We start from the raw sequence: 19,424 nt of genomic DNA on the forward strand, positions 1-19,424 counted from the left end.
AATGTGGTTGTCTGAACTGAAATTGCTTTGGACTTACCCCTGCTGTTTCCTTGCCAAGGATCGCCCCAGCCCTTTCCTGGCTCATGTTCAGCTGAAGCCAGACAGGACATGTCTTGATGAGTTTGTCAAGGATGCTGATCCCTGGATGCTGGAGGCAATTTTGCACAGCATTGGCCTGACAAAGATGTGTCTCTTTCCTCTCTTCACTGGTATCTCCAACAGGGCTGAAACACAGCAAGGGAGTCGCTGGTAAGCAGAGCTGCAAACAGAAAACTGGGGGGAGTAAGGACTGTAAGTGCAAACACAGACATCAAAGGATGTAAGGACTGTAAGTGCAAAGACTTAGGCATCAGGAATGCTCCTTGAGGGGCATCAAAGCACAGGCACGTTGCTCTGACAGCAGGCTGGCAGGGTGCTTTGTGCTGAGCTCTGCTGGTTTCGGCTCACCCGTCGATGCTGCCGAAGTACAGGTGCCCACAGACACAGGTAAGGGAGGCACAGCGGTGGCCAGGGCCACGGAGTGTTGAGCATGCCTGTCCCCTGGATGCCACCCTCCAGCTGAAGGGTCTGAGAGATGTTTCATGGCTTCAAAAGGAGTGATGCAGAAGAGGAGTGCTCACAGTCTAATGGCAGACTGGTGTTAAATAGTGGCTTCGAGCTATGGTGCTGATTTGATGAAGTCAATTTATACATGTGCTTAGCTCTGCAGGCAGTGGAAACACTTGTGCTGAAAAGTCTGGTCACAAGAGCTCTGCTGGATAAGACCATGGACTCATGGGAATATGGGCTTGTCATTCATTTGATGAATTGATTTTACATTTTAAGAAAATGTAGGAGAACATACACAAAATGTGTTTTGCTGCTCTAATTTCCTGCTTAGAGGTCAGAACTAAAAATAGGACTCTCATTTTTTATTTGGTCTTACTTCAAATATTTTTCCTTTTCCTTTTATTTTTAAAGATACAGATCTTAAGGTACTACATTTCAAATAAGGTCAGTCTTAAACTTCTAAAAGAGAGTAATTTCAAAGGCCTACCCTAACACAGCAAGTCTGTCCCAAAAGTCAGTTTGTGTAAAAATAGCCTTTCAAATCCCAAAAGCAACACAGAGATTTTATTTTTAGCAGTTTTTTTTCTTTTTCAACCCTTCACAGACAGCTTTCTCAGAAAATACAGGTGCCTCTGTAATTCAGGTTGTAGATTAAGGGTATTATTTCACAGAATCTTGATTTTAATCAATCCTTTTTTAAGACCATAGTCAAGACAGTAGGAATGAGAGAACTGTGCTTTAAAAAAAAGCAAATTGAAATAAGTGAAACTCTCTCTTGTGATAAAAGCCCAGCTTGGCACATAGGTGAGGGAATTTCTTTTAGGTGTAACAGCATGTGATTTTAATCAATATCATCTGAACATATTGAGAAAAACAATGGAATACAGCTTTTGGAAGTTACCCTGAATCATCTTTTGGGGTTTTTAACAAAAAAAGTTTGATCTTCTTTAAAAGATGAAACAACCAAAAAAGCCTTGTAACCATGTGAACGGAAAACGTGTTGGATAGCGATATTCATACTCCATTGTGGGAAAGAAGTAATGAATTGAAGGGAAAGAAAGTTGACATATAATGAAATGTTCCATAACAGCAAAAATTACTTCCCTAATTAGTCACAAAGACATGAACCTGATCACATCTGAATGATGGGTGAAGCTTCAATCAAAAGGAGGTCAGTGCTGATAATGTCCTGCTGTGTCACCAAAAGGTGACGTGTCGGCCTTAGCTCCTGTAGTGAGGAACTTTGTTACCATTAATTATGTAAGGTGGGGCCAGCAAAGCACTGATGCTCAGGAATCCCATTGCCTGGAGGGAAATGAGGGTTATCAACAAAGTCAGGAAAGTAACACAAACCAGCTTGGACGTGCTGAGCATCAGGCACACAGTGACCCTGGCGCAGGGCTCCCCACAGGGGGTGCAGGCATCCATCCCTCTGCTCCCTCCCACAGGCACAACCTGTGAGAGCCCTGCTCACAGCACCAGCTGCAGTTTGGCAACAAGAACAGACTGCTGAGGAAAAATAACACAACTGACCTTCCAATACATGTGCCTGCATGTAAGGTCTAAATTTTGGAGAATGGATAGAAAATTGAAAATAATTCCAAACTCAGACATACAAGATGAAAAAGTAAAAGACTGAAAGTGCTTGCCCTAATAGAAAATCTCATTATTCGAATTTGTGGAGTCTTTCAGCGCAGCAAATTTAGGGAAGTGGATAAAGATTTTCTTTTTTTTTTGGCAGAACAGGCAGTCCAATATTTTGTGGGCCCTCAGGGATGAGGTATTCTCTCAAAAGCCAGACCAGCCTGGAAGGAGCTAAGCAGGCTCTTGTACCTGTAGCGAGGGAGGAAAGCACAGATGAGTGAAAGGGGAGACTGTGGCAAAAGGAGAGGCAGGAAGAGTCATTAAGGGGATCATATGGAATCAGGGGAATGTTTGGTGAGACGTTTCCTGTGAGTGAGTTATAAGAGATGGATAAATTCCCAAAAGAAGAGGAAGAGGATTGCATTGCCCAAATCGCTTAAAATGCTGGCTTTGGAGCAGTAGCACACACTTTATTGAATCAAATCTGTACTGGCTAAGGAAAGGGAGTGAATGACCTCCCAGACCTTTCTCAGCTGTCATGCTCTGACCCATGACACACCAGTTGACGCAGTTATGGCACCGTCGCTTGACTTCTGTCCTGGGCACAGCTGTCACAAAGATTTGGATGGGGCTGTGGGAATGCTTAATCCAGCAATTTAATCTGGCTCTGTGGTAGCTCTGTGGCTGCACAGAGAGGAGGGAGCCCAGGCAGCTCCTGGGTTCTTGCTGTGCTGCCAGCTGAAAGAATTTCCAGGGCCACCATGGTAAGCAGCTGGCCTTTCTGGTTTGGTCACTCAGAATTCATGCATCAGATGATTTCTAAAGCCTCACTTTTCAAAAATAACATAAAACTCTGTTCTTGTCCCACAGTCCTGCAAAACTCTTAGGCTGATAGAGGCAGGTGCTCATTTTGCTAGGTGTGACATGAAGCTGAAAAGCTGTCCTTAGAGCTGCCTGCTTTCCTTTTATTGAGTTCTTACTGCAAAATTCTTTTAAATCTTGCAGTGGTTCTAGGCTAAATTGGATTCAGTTGGGAAGCAGGGAGCTGTGTGCTGCATACTGATTGGCAGCACAGGCTAATTAATTGCACAGTGATTACATTCACACACCTGCCCCGGGCTTGCAGAAGGTATCAGGTTGCTTGTTGGAGGCAATAATAATGACAATGGTGGTTTGAATTATTGCACAGTGACTGTACACTGCAATAATGACCACCATGACTCACTGCTTTAAAATCCAGGAGCCACACTTGCCAATTGAATATTCCCAGAAGTCAGCAGACCAGCAAGGGGATATAATCCACTGAATTTTGTGCCAGTGAAAGCCTCTGCAAGGGGTTTCACAAATATTGTCACAACAAACCTGCTGATACTGAGGTCACTCTGAATTTCCCTGAGGCAGCTGGGACACACAGCAATTGTGTGAAACAGCAGCAGGGACTGCCAGATTAATTCTTCACTCCTGCACATTTGCTCTGAGAAGAGACATAATATATTTTTAAAATTAAATTTTAAATTGTAAATCAAATGCTCTGTAGTGCACTGATAAGTAATGACGTAGTGCCTTAGTATTGTTTAAACAGACCAGATTTAAGAATTAGGAGCTAGTCTTTTGTTATTATGTTTTATTGCTTTTGCTTCTCCCTCTGAAAATGAGAAGACATCAAGAAAGTGCAAGAGCAGGGGTTTGCTGTGCTGTCCTCAAGGAGAGAGTTACAATGGTATATTTATATTTTATTTTTATTTTTATTTTTTTTTTTATTTTTATTTTTATTTTTATTTTTTTTATAGCAGAGCAGGAACCACAGGTCTTAAAATGTGTGCAAGCTGGCTTGATACTGAGGGAGAAATACAGACACTCAGTCACAAACTCCATGTGCCAGGTGATAGAGCAACTTTTTGCACCAGACCTACCTGGTACCTGAAGGGATACCATTTGGGATAAGCCAGCTTGTGACTGAAGCTGACATGTGGAAACCCTTCAAGCCCAATGGTTATAAGGATCACTTGAAGCAGGAGGAAAAGATAGAATCTGCTGAAGCCAACAGAGCAGTCCTGATGGAAATTGATAGGCAGCGCTGTTAATTCCTGTGGTTAAAAGAGACAGTTGGGAGCATGGAGCTTCATGGAGATGGGTGAGATGACAGTGCTGAGATGGGTGAGACTGACAGAAGACTCACAGGGCTGGTTTACATCCTGTGTCACAACAACCCAGCTGCACTCAGCTGCAGGGCTCTGTGCCACTGGCAATAGAGGCAGAGCTCTGTATCCTTTTTTTTCATGGTCACCTTCTTTCCTTACAGGAATAAGAGTTTCATGAACAGCAACTAAAGCACAAGGTTTCAACCATTGCAAGAAACAGAGCTGCCTAGGCTTTCTTTGGTTTGGTGTCACTTCTGATTAGACAGGTGTTGAGGAATACATTGAATGGAGGGAGCTTGTTGTCCATACTGCACAGACTTACTAAAAAATCTTTGTTCAGACACATGTGAATTCATGTGCTGTTACTTTCAGTTCTCTGAGAGAAATTATGCAGTGCCACAGCTAGAGGACATCAAGCTTCATTTTGCTTCCATCCTAGAAATGGCCAATTTTTGATACTATCTACTTACTCTAAGTAAGTCCCAGCCCATCTTTGATCACTTCATCAGTTCAGATCAAATTAATCTGAGATGGAGGAGAAGGATTGATTTACCCTCTAGACTTGCCTTTGGTCACCTTGCTGGGTTCTTCTTTCTACCAACAGGTGGTGGAAGTGAGACCCTGAACCCAACCTAGCTGCAGGAAGAGCTCCAACATCTTTGAAATTCTGGCGTTGTTTCATCATAAAACAGAGTATTAGGAAGATGGGAAGGCAGCAAAGTGCTATATTGAAAAGCCCATAGCACAAAAGCTAATTTTGTACACCAAACATGAACCCCGACTTGCAGAAAATTCAGGTTTTAATAACTGCTTTTTTGTAACAGAGCCAAGGGATCTTACAAAAGTCAAACCAACAAACTGAAATAAAATACCCAACAACAAAAAACCCAAAAGTAGAAAGAGAAGTCCTTGAGATCTTCAGGGATCACACTCAGGTAATTGTCACCCTCTAGTAAGATATAAACAAATTTCTTGTTGTCTGACAGGCAGAAAGAGGGGGAAAAGAAGTAGAATGTAAAGCAAGCCATGGGATCTTCCTGCATTGCAAGGTTCTTGGATGTACAGAAAAACTGGGTCATGGAAATTATGTGAGAAGCTTGGCATGTCCCATGAGGCAGGCTTGCCTGCCCCGTGTCCTCCCTACCTTGCAGAATGCTTGTGTTACTGGTCCACCCTGGTGATAAGTTTATAGCTCAGGAAGTTGTGCTTCTCAGCCTGTGGTCTGTGGAAAGCCTGTGGTTGGCAGAGCACTTCCTCCTGCTCACTGGTCCCCTTGTTCCTCCTCTACTGAATTGTCCACCCTTCCACCCTTTGGTCTTTGGTCTACAGTTGATGCTCTGCATGTCCAGGAGTTTTGGCTCAGCCTGGGAAGGACCAAGCTTAATAGCCAATGCAGCAGCTGTTCCAGATGCCAAAAGGTAAGACAAACCAAGGGTCTCCTAAATATCCTGACACCTCACAGCTCAGCAAAACTCTCTGTCTCCCACCTACTCCACTTTCTGTTACAGACACCGTCAATTTCAGCAGTGAATTTTGCACTCTGCAATTGAAGTCTCACTTCAAGCAAGCTCTTCTGTACCTGCCAGGGATTCCCAAATGCCCACTTCTGTGAAGGCTAGCAGGTTTGCATGCATCTGGGCCCTGTTTGCTCATGTTCATCTAAGTTTGCCAAAGAGGAGCAAGCCATTGCCCTGTTCAGGAGCTCCATTAAAGGCACAGAGGAATCAGGTGATCAGGTGTGGGACAGCTCACCTACTCTTAAACCACTCACCAGTGAATCCCAGCAGAAGAAGTTACAAAAATGAACAAGTTCTATTACACTTCAAGGGCAAAAAGGTGTCATGGTCACTTGTGCAGGTAGAAGAGCTCTAAATCGTGTGTCAATTTATTAAGTAACAAGTAGCCACGGAGTTTTCTGTTCACATGTGACACCAGACTGGTGTCTTATATACTCCGTGGCTCGGCTTGAAGGTCTGATGGGTCAGGAGCACACTGGAGGAACTGTGTGGACATGCACTGCTGCCTGTAGAGCTCAGCAAGGATAGCTGGGCTGGCTTGAAGGAGCTGAGCCTCAGGAGCAGGCTCTGCACAAACACATGGAGCCCCCTGGCAGAATGACCGAGCTCTGCTAAGCCCTGGTGCCCTGGCTACTGCCATCGCCAGGTTTAAAGCTAACACATGGATTTTCCTCATTACTTCCATAATGCAGGCAAAGGACGTGACTGCAGCTTATCTGCATTTGAACTCTGCAGAGCCTTGCCCCCACTGAAATGTGAGGAGTCAGGTCAGCTCTGCAGAAGCCTTGCTGGAGCTGCTGATGTTGTGAGGGACACGTAACCACTGTCCCTCATCACAGCACCAACCTAGTGCTCAGGACCAGGTGGTTCTCAGGGCAGGAGCAGCAGGGCCAAGTAACTCAGGAACAGAGAAGTTGGGGTGCCTGCAGTGCTTCCCATGAACCCTCCAATGCTTCTTCCTCCTAAATTAATCAAGCTTAATTGTGAGTGCTTATAGAGAAGCAGCAGCAATATCCCTGTCAGACCCTCTTGTTTGACCTTGTCAACAATCTTTCAGCAAAGAGTTCTCTCAAGGGGTGGGGAGCTGTAACTAAATGTTTATTAAGTTCCCAGCGTCTCTGTGTTTCCTAGGTTCATTAGGTCTGCCCCTCTATTTAAATACACAAAGTCATGTATACTATAAAGAACTGCATAAATATGCATAAAACCCCAAACAAAGTACAAGCTAATTCTAATTACTGATAGTTCCCAGGTCAGCTCTGCAAACAAACAAGGCTTCTCACACACACTCACAGCCATGGCATGGACAAAAACAACATAAAAAAAAAAAATCCAAAAATTTCCTGAAGGAAGAGCCCTTCTTTCAAAGATTCCCCTGCTTTTTTTCCCCTTTCAGTCTAGCCATTTCCTGCATTTATTAACACCAATGGAATATGCTGCTTGTGGCCCCACACTGGGCTGGGGCTATTCTATCTTATTGGTGTAATATGTCTTGGCTGGTATTCACAAACTGTACTGCTGCCTTTATGTAACTTTGCATATTTGTTTTTTGCAAATTTATTTTGTATTTATTTTACATATATATTTTGCAGTCAACAATTTGTCTCGCAAACATCAGCTGTATTTCTCTTTTTACTCAGTCAAAACGTACTTTGTCAAGTCAAAACCACTTTGCAGGTTTTATTAGCTTACCATTAACAGTCAGTTAATGGTAAGTTGTTCTCCCCCACATTTACAATCAGAGATATTCAGGGCATTTGTCCTTTGCCTATTTCAAACCCAAATTATTCTCTTAGGAATGTCAGCGTATCAGCAAAGCTGAAGATTTTTCTTTGTGTGTGGGCAAGGAAGGATCATTTATATTTCTGCAAGGCCCTTTCAGTGCAAAGAGAAGAGAGCTGCTGAAACACCAGCCAAGGCAGGGTCAGAGTGGCTAGAGAACAGGCATTTTCCTCAACAAAAAACTGCAAACATATTTGCTGGATAATGCAACTTCTCTGGAAAGGCTTGTGCAGTGCAGAAACCAGAAGCAAATGTTGTGAAGAAGGGAAACAACTTCCTAGGCTTTAAGACCATAAGGAAACCCCAGACCTCCCTCACCCTCCCATGTCAGTGCTCGAGAGGGGCCCAGCTGAGCCATGACCTGGAGAGAAAGGCTTATTCTCTGTATTCCAAAAACACCTGAAGCGTTGGAAGCACAGAGCACCCCTGCTTTCACTGCAGGGTCAAGGTGATGGGCAGAGGTTTTGCCCCTTGCCAGCTCATCTGGACAGGAAGGAAGATGGGAATGGAAACCCAGGGAATGCTTTTCTATATTGTAATCACCTAACAAAGAGGGGAAAAGGAAACGGAAAATAAGGGGGAGGGACAAATTTCCAATTCAAACTTCATTAAGAATAGAGTGCAGTTTAGCTTTCATAAAGCCGTTCTGTTTCAAACCCTGTATATTAAAAATTATTTGAAATCTGCATAATGTCTTAGAGCCAAAAACCTGGGCAAAATATTTAGAGAAACATCAGGCTAGTGATAAAAAGCTATGGCCTTGCTCACCCTGTGAGGTGATTGAGTGTAGGTATGAGGCACACAAGATATGAGGCTAACCACACAAACTTGCATAACACTGAGCAATTTTCCTCTGCACTAAGAAATATCTGCAAATGCTTATCTCAGTCATAATTTGCAACTAGAAATGGTTGTTTTGCCAAGGGAAATAAATCCACTGGATTTTCATTCCGCACTATCTGAAGGAGCAGAGCACAGGACTTCTGAGGTCTCTCCTCTCATAAGGCACCACACAAAGTGGGTTGCTTACACACAAATATTCATGTTTTGGGTAAGATTTCCTTCCAGTGTCAGTGTGAATGGATTTCAATATGCCACTGCATTTCTTAGTGAAAAAAACAAATATCTAAATCTGTGAACCTATCCTTTCTCTGTTCTCCTTAAGCCTTACTCCAGCAATTTCATATGCCTCTTTAATTTTGATTAGGCATTAAAGAAATGGGTTTATTTCTCGCTTTATTACCTGATGGGATCCCTGCCTGCATTTACACTGTGGCAAAGTTAGAGATCTGCCTTCCTGAGGGAAGGAGAGGAAGAAGAAAAGGGCCCGTTTGGGTATTTCAGGGATATGGAAAGGTGGTGAAAGGACAAGATCTCTCACCACCTTCTAGTGGTGAACACCTCCAGAACACCTGGAAACAACTCAGAGTGGGAGAGATGTTCTAGTTTGCTAAGTTGTGCAACCTGTCTTGTGGGTGGGCATGGCCTTTGTCCTCCTGTGCTGGTGGGACAGCCTGGGACCAAAGGGCTGGTTAGTGGAGCAGTGTCAGAAACTGCTAAAATGTCCCTGCAGTGACTGGCAGCTCAGCATGTGACTACAGATTCTGCCAAGCAGCAAGACTAAACTTTCAGCTCCCCCAGACTCCACCAAACCACTGCTGGGACTTCAAGCTTGTTCATTTAATTGTGTTTATGGTCGCTGCGTCGCCAGGGCTAAAATGTAGGTAAGTCATGAGCCACAGGCTTTGTGTTCATAGACCACAAGATAGTTTAAGACAATCCACAACATGGCAGTCTTGGTCATGTCCTGCCCAAAGCTTCTGTGCTGCAGCCACCCCTACCTCCAGGCTGCTATTGCTTGTCTGACACTGGGGCACTCTGACTCAGGGGGCCCGAGGGGAAGAAAGGTTAGTGCTGGACACAGCTCTCTGGCCTGGCTCCCTGCTCAGCTTGGTGAGGCAAGAACAAATGTAAGACTTGGATTCAGCCCACTGGCACCAGTCACCCTGAATTATTCCCTGGAACTGCTGCTTCTCCAGTAAGACCAGAGATCACCACGGGTGCATGGGTTGCTAAATGGACACAACAACTAAACACCTAAAGTTAGGCAGGGTAAATCCAGACTAGATCTAGACAGCTAGCTCTAGCAGCAAAGGGAGACAGCAGAATGCCAGGCCAAGGGACTAAGCCCATCACCTATCCCTGTCTCAGGCTGCTGTTCACAGTGCCCCTCCTGCAATCTCTACTGGTTTTCCAGCACTGAGGACCCTGCTGGGAGGGTAACAGCTGTTTTCCCTTTTGGCTGGAAAAGTTATCAGTGAGATCCAGACTAAAATTAACTACTTTCTAATCCTAAGAAAGGATTAGAATGGGAGTTCAGGACACAATTACACAAAAATGTTCTGTATTATATTTTTGTCCTACAGACAGAAAGGAAAGTTGGCCAAAGCCAAGCTCTTTCCTGTCTGTTGACTCAGCAGAAGAAGCTTTGAGCTTTGCCTGGTTTCTTGTTTTGTGGAGGGTATCAGGAGTGACAAATTCCTTGAAGAGAACTTAAGGGGGGCAAAAAAGGAAAGAGAGAAGAGAAAGATTCTTGGCAGGCAAGATGAAAGGTTGGGCTGGGTCCCAGTCTGTCATTTAGCCAAATATGTGTGACAACTTTTTTTTTGCCTAGAAGTCTGCTAGCAATTTGGAGAACAGTGATGCAGGTAGCCAGCAGTGCTGTCCGTCTCCAGACTCTGCTATTTGTTGGTCTCTCTCTGTTTCCTTGGTGCATTTTTCCAAGCAGCAGAAAAATTAATCCAGTCCACAAGGGGCTGCAGCTGCTTTCTGTTCTGCCCAACAGCTGCTTTTACAAGAGAGAGACTTCAAAAGACTGGCTTTCTCTGGAGGGCCATGGGAGGGATGTACATGAGCTGTGTGGATTCCCTGTATTTGGCAATTTCCCATCCAGAAGGTTGTCTGTATTCAGTTGCTTTCAACAAAGCACTTGAAATTCCCCAACAATTCATTAGCCTTGCAAAAGCAAAGAGAACATATTAATTAACATGGTCAGGAGATAATTTCAAGCAGTAAGACAGGTCTTCCAAACCCTACCAGGAGCAGTGCTGATACACAGACCTCGAGTCACCTATAGTAAATCCCACCTAGAGTAAATCCCACCTAGAGTAAATCCCAGCAGCCACACCTCTTGCAGGATCATTCTCAGAGCCAGGATTCCAGGCCTGCCTCAGGGAACAACTCACAGGGTGGGGTTTTGTGCTCCTCCTCATCCAGGGCAATGGAGAGTGCTGCAGGAAGAGTACCACTTCCACACCCTCCCATACCCCTTTTGCTTCAGCTGTAGAGGCTGTGTAAACACTGAGGAAGCTGGTTTAGCTCCATAAGCCAGCCACCAAGGAGAAAAGGCTCTTTGAAAAATGGATTCTGCTCCTAGCATCAACCCAAACTTAAAGGATGGTCTGAGGAAGGCCAGAGTTTCACTGCTTAACAAAGATCCAGGGGATTGGGCTATGACATATGTGACTAGAATAATATCAGCTCCATGAATTCGTGCCTCATTTTCCCTTCCTATAATAACAGTATCTGTCTTTAGCTGGTTGTTGGGAGGCTTAATATCCATGAAACACCCAGAGATTCTTTCATAAAGACAAGGACTTTATATTAATCACACAATATGATTACAGTTACTGAAAGCACTTTGTTCCTTTTAAAGGTACCGGTAATTCAGAAAGCAGAAATCCTTTACACAGACACAAATACATTCTCTGTTTAGCAAAAAGCTAATAGAAAGTCTGGGAAAGGCACACACATAGGCATGCATGTATCCATCTATTTGAAAAGAGCTGCATTCCACAGGACTCCCTGGTTTGTGTGTATCTAACAGAATATCTATTTAGGAAAATGTGACTAGCACAGCCAGCTATGCAGTGCTCACATCTGCTAATCCTTTACTGCTCAAGTAATCATCTTCACTTGCAAAAAGATTTATACCACTTTGGGTGCAGGCGGAGAGGAGCTAAGCACTTCAAAACTCTTGCAACTGATTATCTTGAGAGAAGCACTGCCTTCATGGTCCCCTTCAGCAGGGTAGAGGCATCTCATTTCTGGAGGTAGGTAGGATTACTTTAGATAGTTTAGACAGGTACAGAATGGACAGAGGAAAGGCTTGTGGCTACAATATTTACCATACTGGGTGATGCTTGTAGCTCTATTTCATTTGCACAGGTTAAACAGCACTGCTCCCTCGACCACAGCTGCTTCACAGGGCCGTGTTACCAGGTATTTTCACAGACACATTTCCCCCTCCCTCCCCCACAAGCTTCACAATTAAAGGACACCAGCTGAAAGCTTGCCTTGCCTTTCCAAGATACAACCACCTGACAGCCTGGGATGGATTCTGAACTCAGCCAGCTCCAGCTCTGGAGAGTTACTCCAGACTGACACCAGAGCATGGCTCCAACTAAGCCCTGTGCATCTGTGTGGTTTAGGAATTCCCCTTGCCAGGATGGGGGGAAGGGAATGGCACTTGTGTTCCTGCATTGTATGAGCAGATCAGGGTTGCCAAACAGAGTGGTGGAGAGAGAATGGGGTGCCAAGAAAATACAGCACAGACACAAGCAACCCTGTGTAACAGCCCTGCCCTCCACAGCAGATGGGGTGCAACCACTGCACAAGGACAGCTCTCCTCTCCCTTGCGTACCACAGGCAGCCCTCTCTGGCTGGGAAGCAGAGAAATAATTTGACAGATTTTGACCCTGTGCAACTTTTTTGGTGGATAGCTCTCCGTGGATGCCTGCCTGCCTGTTCAGTTGTCTTCTCACCTTTGTGCAGTTAGGTCAGTGTCAGAGCCAGGGTGTGCCTAGCACCCTTACATCTCCCACTTTGCAGTATAGACACATCCCAGCTCATAACAATGAATTCCAAAGGACTCCACTGCTGGCTCTCCTGGAAAAGCTGTGCACCCTCATTCTAGTGGTGTGTAACCAGGACAGGACTGAGTCATATATAGGACCCTCAGGCATTTTGCTCCTCAAGTTCATGGGTGGCCCCCAGTAAGTTCACCCCACAAGTGCCATACAGTGTCCTCTGTGGCCCATGGCCAGTACTTCTGGTAACCTGACCTAGCTTTGAACAAGTTCTACAGCTCAGAGAACACAGTCAGGAACCCAGGCCATGCTTACCAGGGCTGTGTGGGCACTGCCTCCTCTCATTCAGCAAATTCTAGAGAAGAAAGCACCTTCACTAAACCTTTCATGTATCTGTGCCTACATTTTAAAAATACATTTCTTCATACAGGCAGACAGGCATGCATGATTTTGTCTAGCCCCTACCTGGCTCCAGATGAGGATTTACTCTGGAGATTCTGCTTCATTGCTCATCATGAAACACCTACCCAGCACCACAGAAAAAAACTAATCTCAAAATTTGGATTAGGAAGAAATGTAGGACATAGACTGAATTGCAGACCACTGCAGACCAATGCCTGCTTTGAGATCCAAGAATTGCAACTTCATTGCCCTTGTAGCATGATTTTGCATTAACTGCTTCCACTGGTTCTTGAAGTTCTTCTGGTTCTTCTTAAACTCTCTTCTGCATTCTCCTTCCATTCTGGTTTTCTCAGTTTTGGTCTAGAGAAATCTGAAAGTCTTCTTTGGTAGTATGAATACTTTAAAACTATTTTTTTTTAAATGATGATCAAACATTTCAGCTTTGTAACTATTTCTGCTTTTATTCCTCAGAAGGAATTAAAGGCTTCAGGTCAGCAAAATTATCTGTGATTCAGCTACTGCTCTGAACACTGGGACTGCCAAGAGCAGGTCCATCCCAGCACATCCCATCTCCTGTGACTTTAGGAGCACCCAGAACTGATGACAGTATAGCAAGAGGCATCATAGCCTCTCTTTGGTCTTCTACAGAACATGTGCTAAACATGCTTTTCACTGGTTCCTTCTAATCCTAAATCTAATTAGAAAGATAATAATTGAAGCCTCAGGTTTTAGCTTTTATATTTTTCAGATTCTGTGCTGCTTTAGTGCATGGGTCTGGGCTTCATATTAGCGGATAGTTAGCTCTCTTCACAGAGTAGGCAGACAAAACAATTCCTTCTCTAGCTGGGGACCTAAGGACAACCAATCCAGATCTCAGGCCCAAGAGCATAAATAACATGGACTGAAGAGAGAAAAACAAGAAGGATGAGACTTCATAACCTTAAGCTGTAATTGGACAATTAACTCCAATATGCAAATGGACCAAAACTTACAAAAGTGTGAGACCCTGTGACCAGTTGTCCATTTTATGACCATTTTGGGCTCACCTGGGGTGTAGCCCTGGCTGGGCTCTTGTGCTGCCTAAGGTGGATCTACTGAGGTCTCCTAATAAATACCTACTTTATTCGTAAGCTCCGTCTAGTCTCTGTTCTAGGTCAGCCTTCACAAGGCATCATAATGACATATTAAATACCTAAATTCATTTTCATTAATCTGTAATTCTTCACAAAGGGCAACTGAAACAATCACAAACATACAGACACCCTTCCCTACACAGGGGGAATGCATCTTGATATAGTTGGAAAAGTGTGATAAACTTCTGGGGCACCAAGGGCTTTTGATGACTATATCATCAGTCTACCCACAGATCCATCTGCACTAGAATTTGTCCATTCATTCCAAGCAGCTGCCTGTTCATTCTAATTACCTTCCATAATGCTATTTATTTCTATTCCCAAATGCAAAAACTTTCTCCCTTCAAAATTATAAAGGTTGAAGGTCTGTGATGGACAATATTTTGTCCAATTTTCACTAAGGCACTTTGGTTTCTGTGCTCTATATCAATTGACTCAGACAAGCATCTAAAATTCTCCAGCTTTTTTCTTCCTAATGGATTTGTTTTAGGTATTTTCTTTAATATCTATTATTCAGGTAATTTTGGAGATTTTTCTGAGTCTCACAATCCTGTCTCAGATAAACCACCTATATTTACTAAGTGAAAATATAATCCTACTCTCATTTGGAAATATGCTATAAAATAGATAATCTCTAAAGTACCTGGACTATGTACACATGGTTTGATAAGGTATGGAGCCAAACCAAATTTGTGCCAAGCAAATGGTCTCCAGGACCCACTGCTTTACATGAATACCTGTGCACACAGAGCAAGGGAGATGTGTGCACCTTACGTGCACATTTTTCATCCTGTTGCCTCTAGGTCGTAAAGCCAACAATACAAACCAGCACGTAGCCATTTAGGACAGGAAGTGAAAAACTATATTTAGCTGAACCTGCAATAGAAAGTAGATGATCAGAATATTGCTTACATTTGTGCCTCCATTCCTGTGAGGACTGGTATAAGACTCTGCAGTGCTGAGAGGTTCCTGCTCAGGGACAATACTCCCAGTGTGGTCTGTCCTCTAGGAAGCAAAGGGTTCTCTGCTACCACCAGTACCACTACACAACGTGTTCCAAGCATCCACTAAGTTTGGCAAGGACTCATGTACTGGAAGTGCTGAAAAAACCATGTAACGAGTCAGTGTGGTTGTAAACATGCTTTTCAGTTAAATGAATTTCAGGAGATTTTTGTCTCCTCCCTACCAAATTCAGGTAGCTTTGGAGAGCACTTCCTTTTTTGTATCTTTACAGTGATATCCCAGTCTTGGTGCAATGCATCTTCAGCACAGATATTTCCCTCCTGAAAGCATCATCCCCCTCAACTGGAAAGTGTATCCCTTATGAGAGCTTGACAGATAGCAGGGATTTAATAACACTGATTTGTTTCCAGTTGCCTGAACTGTCCCTTCCCCATTTTAACACCACATCTCACAGGTTCTGGTGGGAGTACTTTTCTATGAGGAGTACTTTACAAGACTTCCTGAGGCAAACAGGACCTTTTCCACTGATTCAAATAATTTGAGATTTAGTTCTTTACAAATGATGGCTCTTGAGTTTTAAATATTTTTTTTCTCAGTTCAAACCTGAACCTGGTAAAAGTTGGCGTAAGATTTATTTATTGCACTGCAGAGACGTATGTGTAGCCTGGGTAGAAGAATCCCTTGATAACAAAGCTCTTGTGACCAGCTAATAACACCAAGGTCATGGGTTTGGTCCCTGTATGGGCTATTCACTCAAGAGTTGGACTCAGTGATCCTTGTGGGATCACAGAATATTCTGTGATTCTGTGAAAACTCCCATTCCAGCAGAAGTCATGGTTTTCATAGCATGCTTCATAGGTTCTGTGGTCTGCTCTACACAGGAGATCAGACTAGACAATCAAAACATTCCCTTCTGAAGCTAAAATCTGTGAATTTATGAGAGTGGTTCAGTTTACAGATTCCTCCAGTGCTTGACCTCTTTATGTCTACATTCATCATATGAAATCTGTCAACTGTGATGTGGGTTTTGTGCCAAAAAAGACATGTCACCATAAGATGCACAATCATTACCTCATTAGGTAATCTGGTGTCCCGGAAATGAGATCCACTGTAACCCATCCCAGCTACCTGAAACAGCCATTTTCTCAAAGGTGGATTCAGTATTTGCACATCCCATCTCTGTCTCAGCTCCTGCCTGCTCTACTCATCATATCCTCCATACATTTGCCAGATGTTGGAGTGAAGGAATATATCTATACATGAAACCATGGTCACCATGGTCAAGCAGCTCACATTTCTCCAGATGTTTTGTGATCTCACCACTTATTAATGTTCCTAGGAGTTAGCCTGACTCTAGGTGAGAATTAATGGTTAAATTTCCCTGCTTCTCTCCCATAGCATTTTGGAAGAATTTGATTAGATTGATTTCTATCCAGCCCCTAGCTGCACTTCTCCCTCATTCCTCTCTGAGTGGCTACTAATTCTGGAGGCAGATTTCTCCCCAGTGTCTTTCTGACATTTGACAGATATAAATCAGCAAAACTTGTTTATGGCTTTACTATGTGCAGAATAAACCCTAGTCCTCACTAGGAATGAATGCATGGATATTTCCAAGTTGCTGGGGTACTTCCATGACAGTTTGCACTGCCAACATTTCTGTGCATGTGAGTAAGCTTTCCCTTTTAACTAATGTTAAAACTGTGGTGAACAGAGGGGCAGTCTCAGGAATTTCTCATGCAATTTTGGTGCACAGAATTTTAAAATCGGGTCTAGGTTCTCCATCAACATTTTGCCTTAGGTTACCATTTCTTTTGAAAGCTATGAACTCCAAATACTTTGTGTAATTTGTGCCTAATTCAGTGTAACCATAACAGGAAATCAGCTAAACACAACTTAGAAATGTTTCTAATTCTGTAATGTGTTGGAAGCCACAATGTATGCATGTTAAAATGTAATTTCGAGGATCTTCAGCAATATTATAGCATGTAAACAGAAAGAGTTAAAATGGATTTTAACATACCCAAGTTCCTCTTTATGAGTGGAAGATAGATTGGAAATAAAGACAATCAGTTAATAAAATAAAAGATCATTCTGTTAAATTGTTCAGATGCTCAAAAAACCTGTGAAGAATGCATGCAGCATGCCCATTGATGCTTCAGTATTCCTCCAACCACTTGATTTACAGTCCTGACCTAGGGTGTGCAGCTTGTTTACTTTGTCCTGCAACTCTAGACAGAAAACAAACCTTTGCAAGTATATGGCTCCTTTCAGACATCTCAGAAAGAGATAAACAAATATCTTCCACTCTATCATGCTTAACATCTTAACTGTCACAAATGCAGGGAATATCTGCAAAGTACAAATAGTAAGTTCCTCTTGCCAGTCTACAGGGATTGGATAATTTCATTTTTTCCTGATGGCTGTGTGATCTTTGTCCCTCAATGTTTAACATTACATGGAACTGAGGAATTATACCTTGAAACGGGAGTGGCATTGTTTCACTTAATGCAAACAATTGAACAAGGCAAAAGCAGTGACAACTGCAATGCAGGGTTCTGCCTCCATCCCCCCACTCCATGTGTGTATTTGGGAACAGTGCTACAGTAAAACCATCACACAGTGGCCTGTCAGCAGCAATTTTCCTGTTTGACTGAGTGGGCTCTAAGTAGGGCAGCACCCTCAGCAACTGGAACTGCAAGTATCCCATATCTATCCACCCATCCACAGAGCTGCTTCTACTGGATCCATCTCAGAAATATCTAAAACCTTTATTCACGAAAAATAGGCTGTGTTAGACAGATAAGGAAAAGTCTCAGTATCTGGTATTATTATGGTTTTCCAAGGGGGAAGGGGGGAGTGTGTGACTGACAGATTCAGCAGCTATGTAATTTTCCCTTGCTTGTTTAAAACAGGAAACAGAAATGCCCAGCTTCAGCATGGGCTTTGTGATACAACCAAGCCTTGGGAGCATTCCAGCCTTATCCTGGAATCCCAGTAGCTTGCTGACTGTCCTTTGTGTCAAAACCCATTTTCTCTCCCACTGTTTTCCTGGGATTTGGTCCTGCAAGGTGCAGTGTTTCAGCCAGAAGCAAGGGAAGCCTGTAGTCCTTTTCTGACAGAAAGTACACTTGAAGTCTCCTGGGAGCATGGGGACAGGGTTTGTGTACACCTCAGTGTGCAAGCACTGAAGTGACCATCAGCTCATAAGGACGAGCCCTTATCCACTTCTGCATTTGAGCAGAAACAAAGCAAGCCTCCCAGAAAAGCTTTGTCACATTTCCAAAACCAAAGAAGTCCCTTTTTCTGTCCTTTGCCCCAAACTGTAGATTTGGATTCATCCTTCTTCCTTAAGTAGTTAAGGTTCAAGCTAAATAAAGCTGTTGCAGTTTGCTTTTAGCTGGAACATGTCAGTTAAAGGAAATACTGTAAATTACAACACAGTCATGCCACACCATTGTGACTGTGTAACTAGTAACTCAGCAGTCAGCTCACAAATGCAGCTCTTTGTTAAGTAGGAAAAGGAAAGCAACAGTTATTAAAAATGAACAGTCACTAAAGATTCAGGACTTACCCTGAGTCATCCCTGGCTCCCCTCTCTCCTGCTGATGTTTTCATCATTACAGCAAACTTTAAGTCACTTTCTGTATCACAGTGGCTTGAGAGTTCCTCGGTGAGAAAAGCAATTTCTTCCCATCGCTGAGCAGAACTTCCACATCCTCAGGTTTTGTACTGAAGATGGTATTTCAAGGGCATGAGGGGGAAGATGTTTAAAACCAGCTTCGGGCTCAGTAGTATCAGAAGGCAGAGGACTAAACAAGCACTGAAATGAAAGCAAACTACCAAGAAGATCCGATTTTAGCCTCTCTTATTTCTACTTCCTGTATTTATATGAACGGGGGATTTCAGGAAGAGGCAGTCTTTGGTGGTCAAGGGTGTGTGTGTGTGAGAGAGTGTGTGTGTGTTATAAAGCCATATTTAGTAGTGCAAGCAGGTTAACCTTATTAGAAAGAAGGGTCTGAGACTTTCAACTGATTTGTTTCTCTAACCTAAGTAAGTTTCAGTGGAAAAAATTTTACAGACTACAGGTATATCAGGAGGCAACAGAGCACAGTGAACTTTGTAAAGGATTTTGTAAGGCAGCAAAGCAGTAAGTCTCCGTCTGCAAATTCCTGAAGCATGTGTATTTCTACTGCTTGAGTAACTGGAACCAGATGGAGCTTGGAAACCTTTATATTTACACAGGACCTGAGAAAACGAAATGTCTAACGCTGGCAGAGGACAGCTTCTCAAAAACATTCCCAGTTAAAGCAAAAGCTAATGATAAGGTTGTGTGACTGCTGGCAGATGAATAGCTCTCCACGCTGGGAAGCTCCCGTCGGGCTCAGTGCACGTTTGACCTGCCCTTACTGGAGTGATCGAGGGTTTGCTGTGCGGGAAACCCGACCCAACACACAGCAGCTGTGGAGGCTGGGGGCTGACAGATGT

At 43.5% G+C, this 19,424-nt stretch overlaps 1 protein-coding gene across 1 annotated transcript in view; it reads right to left on the reverse strand.

The window, feature by feature from the left end:
- LOC128789250 (ras and Rab interactor 3-like) overlaps window positions 1-19,424 on the reverse strand; it is a 160,311-nt gene that overhangs the window by 50,250 nt on the left and 90,637 nt on the right. Inside the window, exons 18-19 of the mRNA XM_053944989.1 lie at window positions 18,511-18,655; window positions 38-224 (exon numbers count right to left, since the gene is read on the reverse strand). Of these exons, the coding sequence (XP_053800964.1) occupies window positions 38-224; window positions 18,511-18,655 (332 nt within the window). The remainder of the gene's footprint in view (window positions 1-37; window positions 225-18,510; window positions 18,656-19,424) is intronic.

Source organism: Vidua chalybeata, chromosome 6 (assembly GCF_026979565.1).
Source record: "Vidua chalybeata isolate OUT-0048 chromosome 6, bVidCha1 merged haplotype, whole genome shotgun sequence".
Taxonomy (NCBI): Eukaryota; Metazoa; Chordata; class Aves; order Passeriformes; family Viduidae; genus Vidua; species Vidua chalybeata.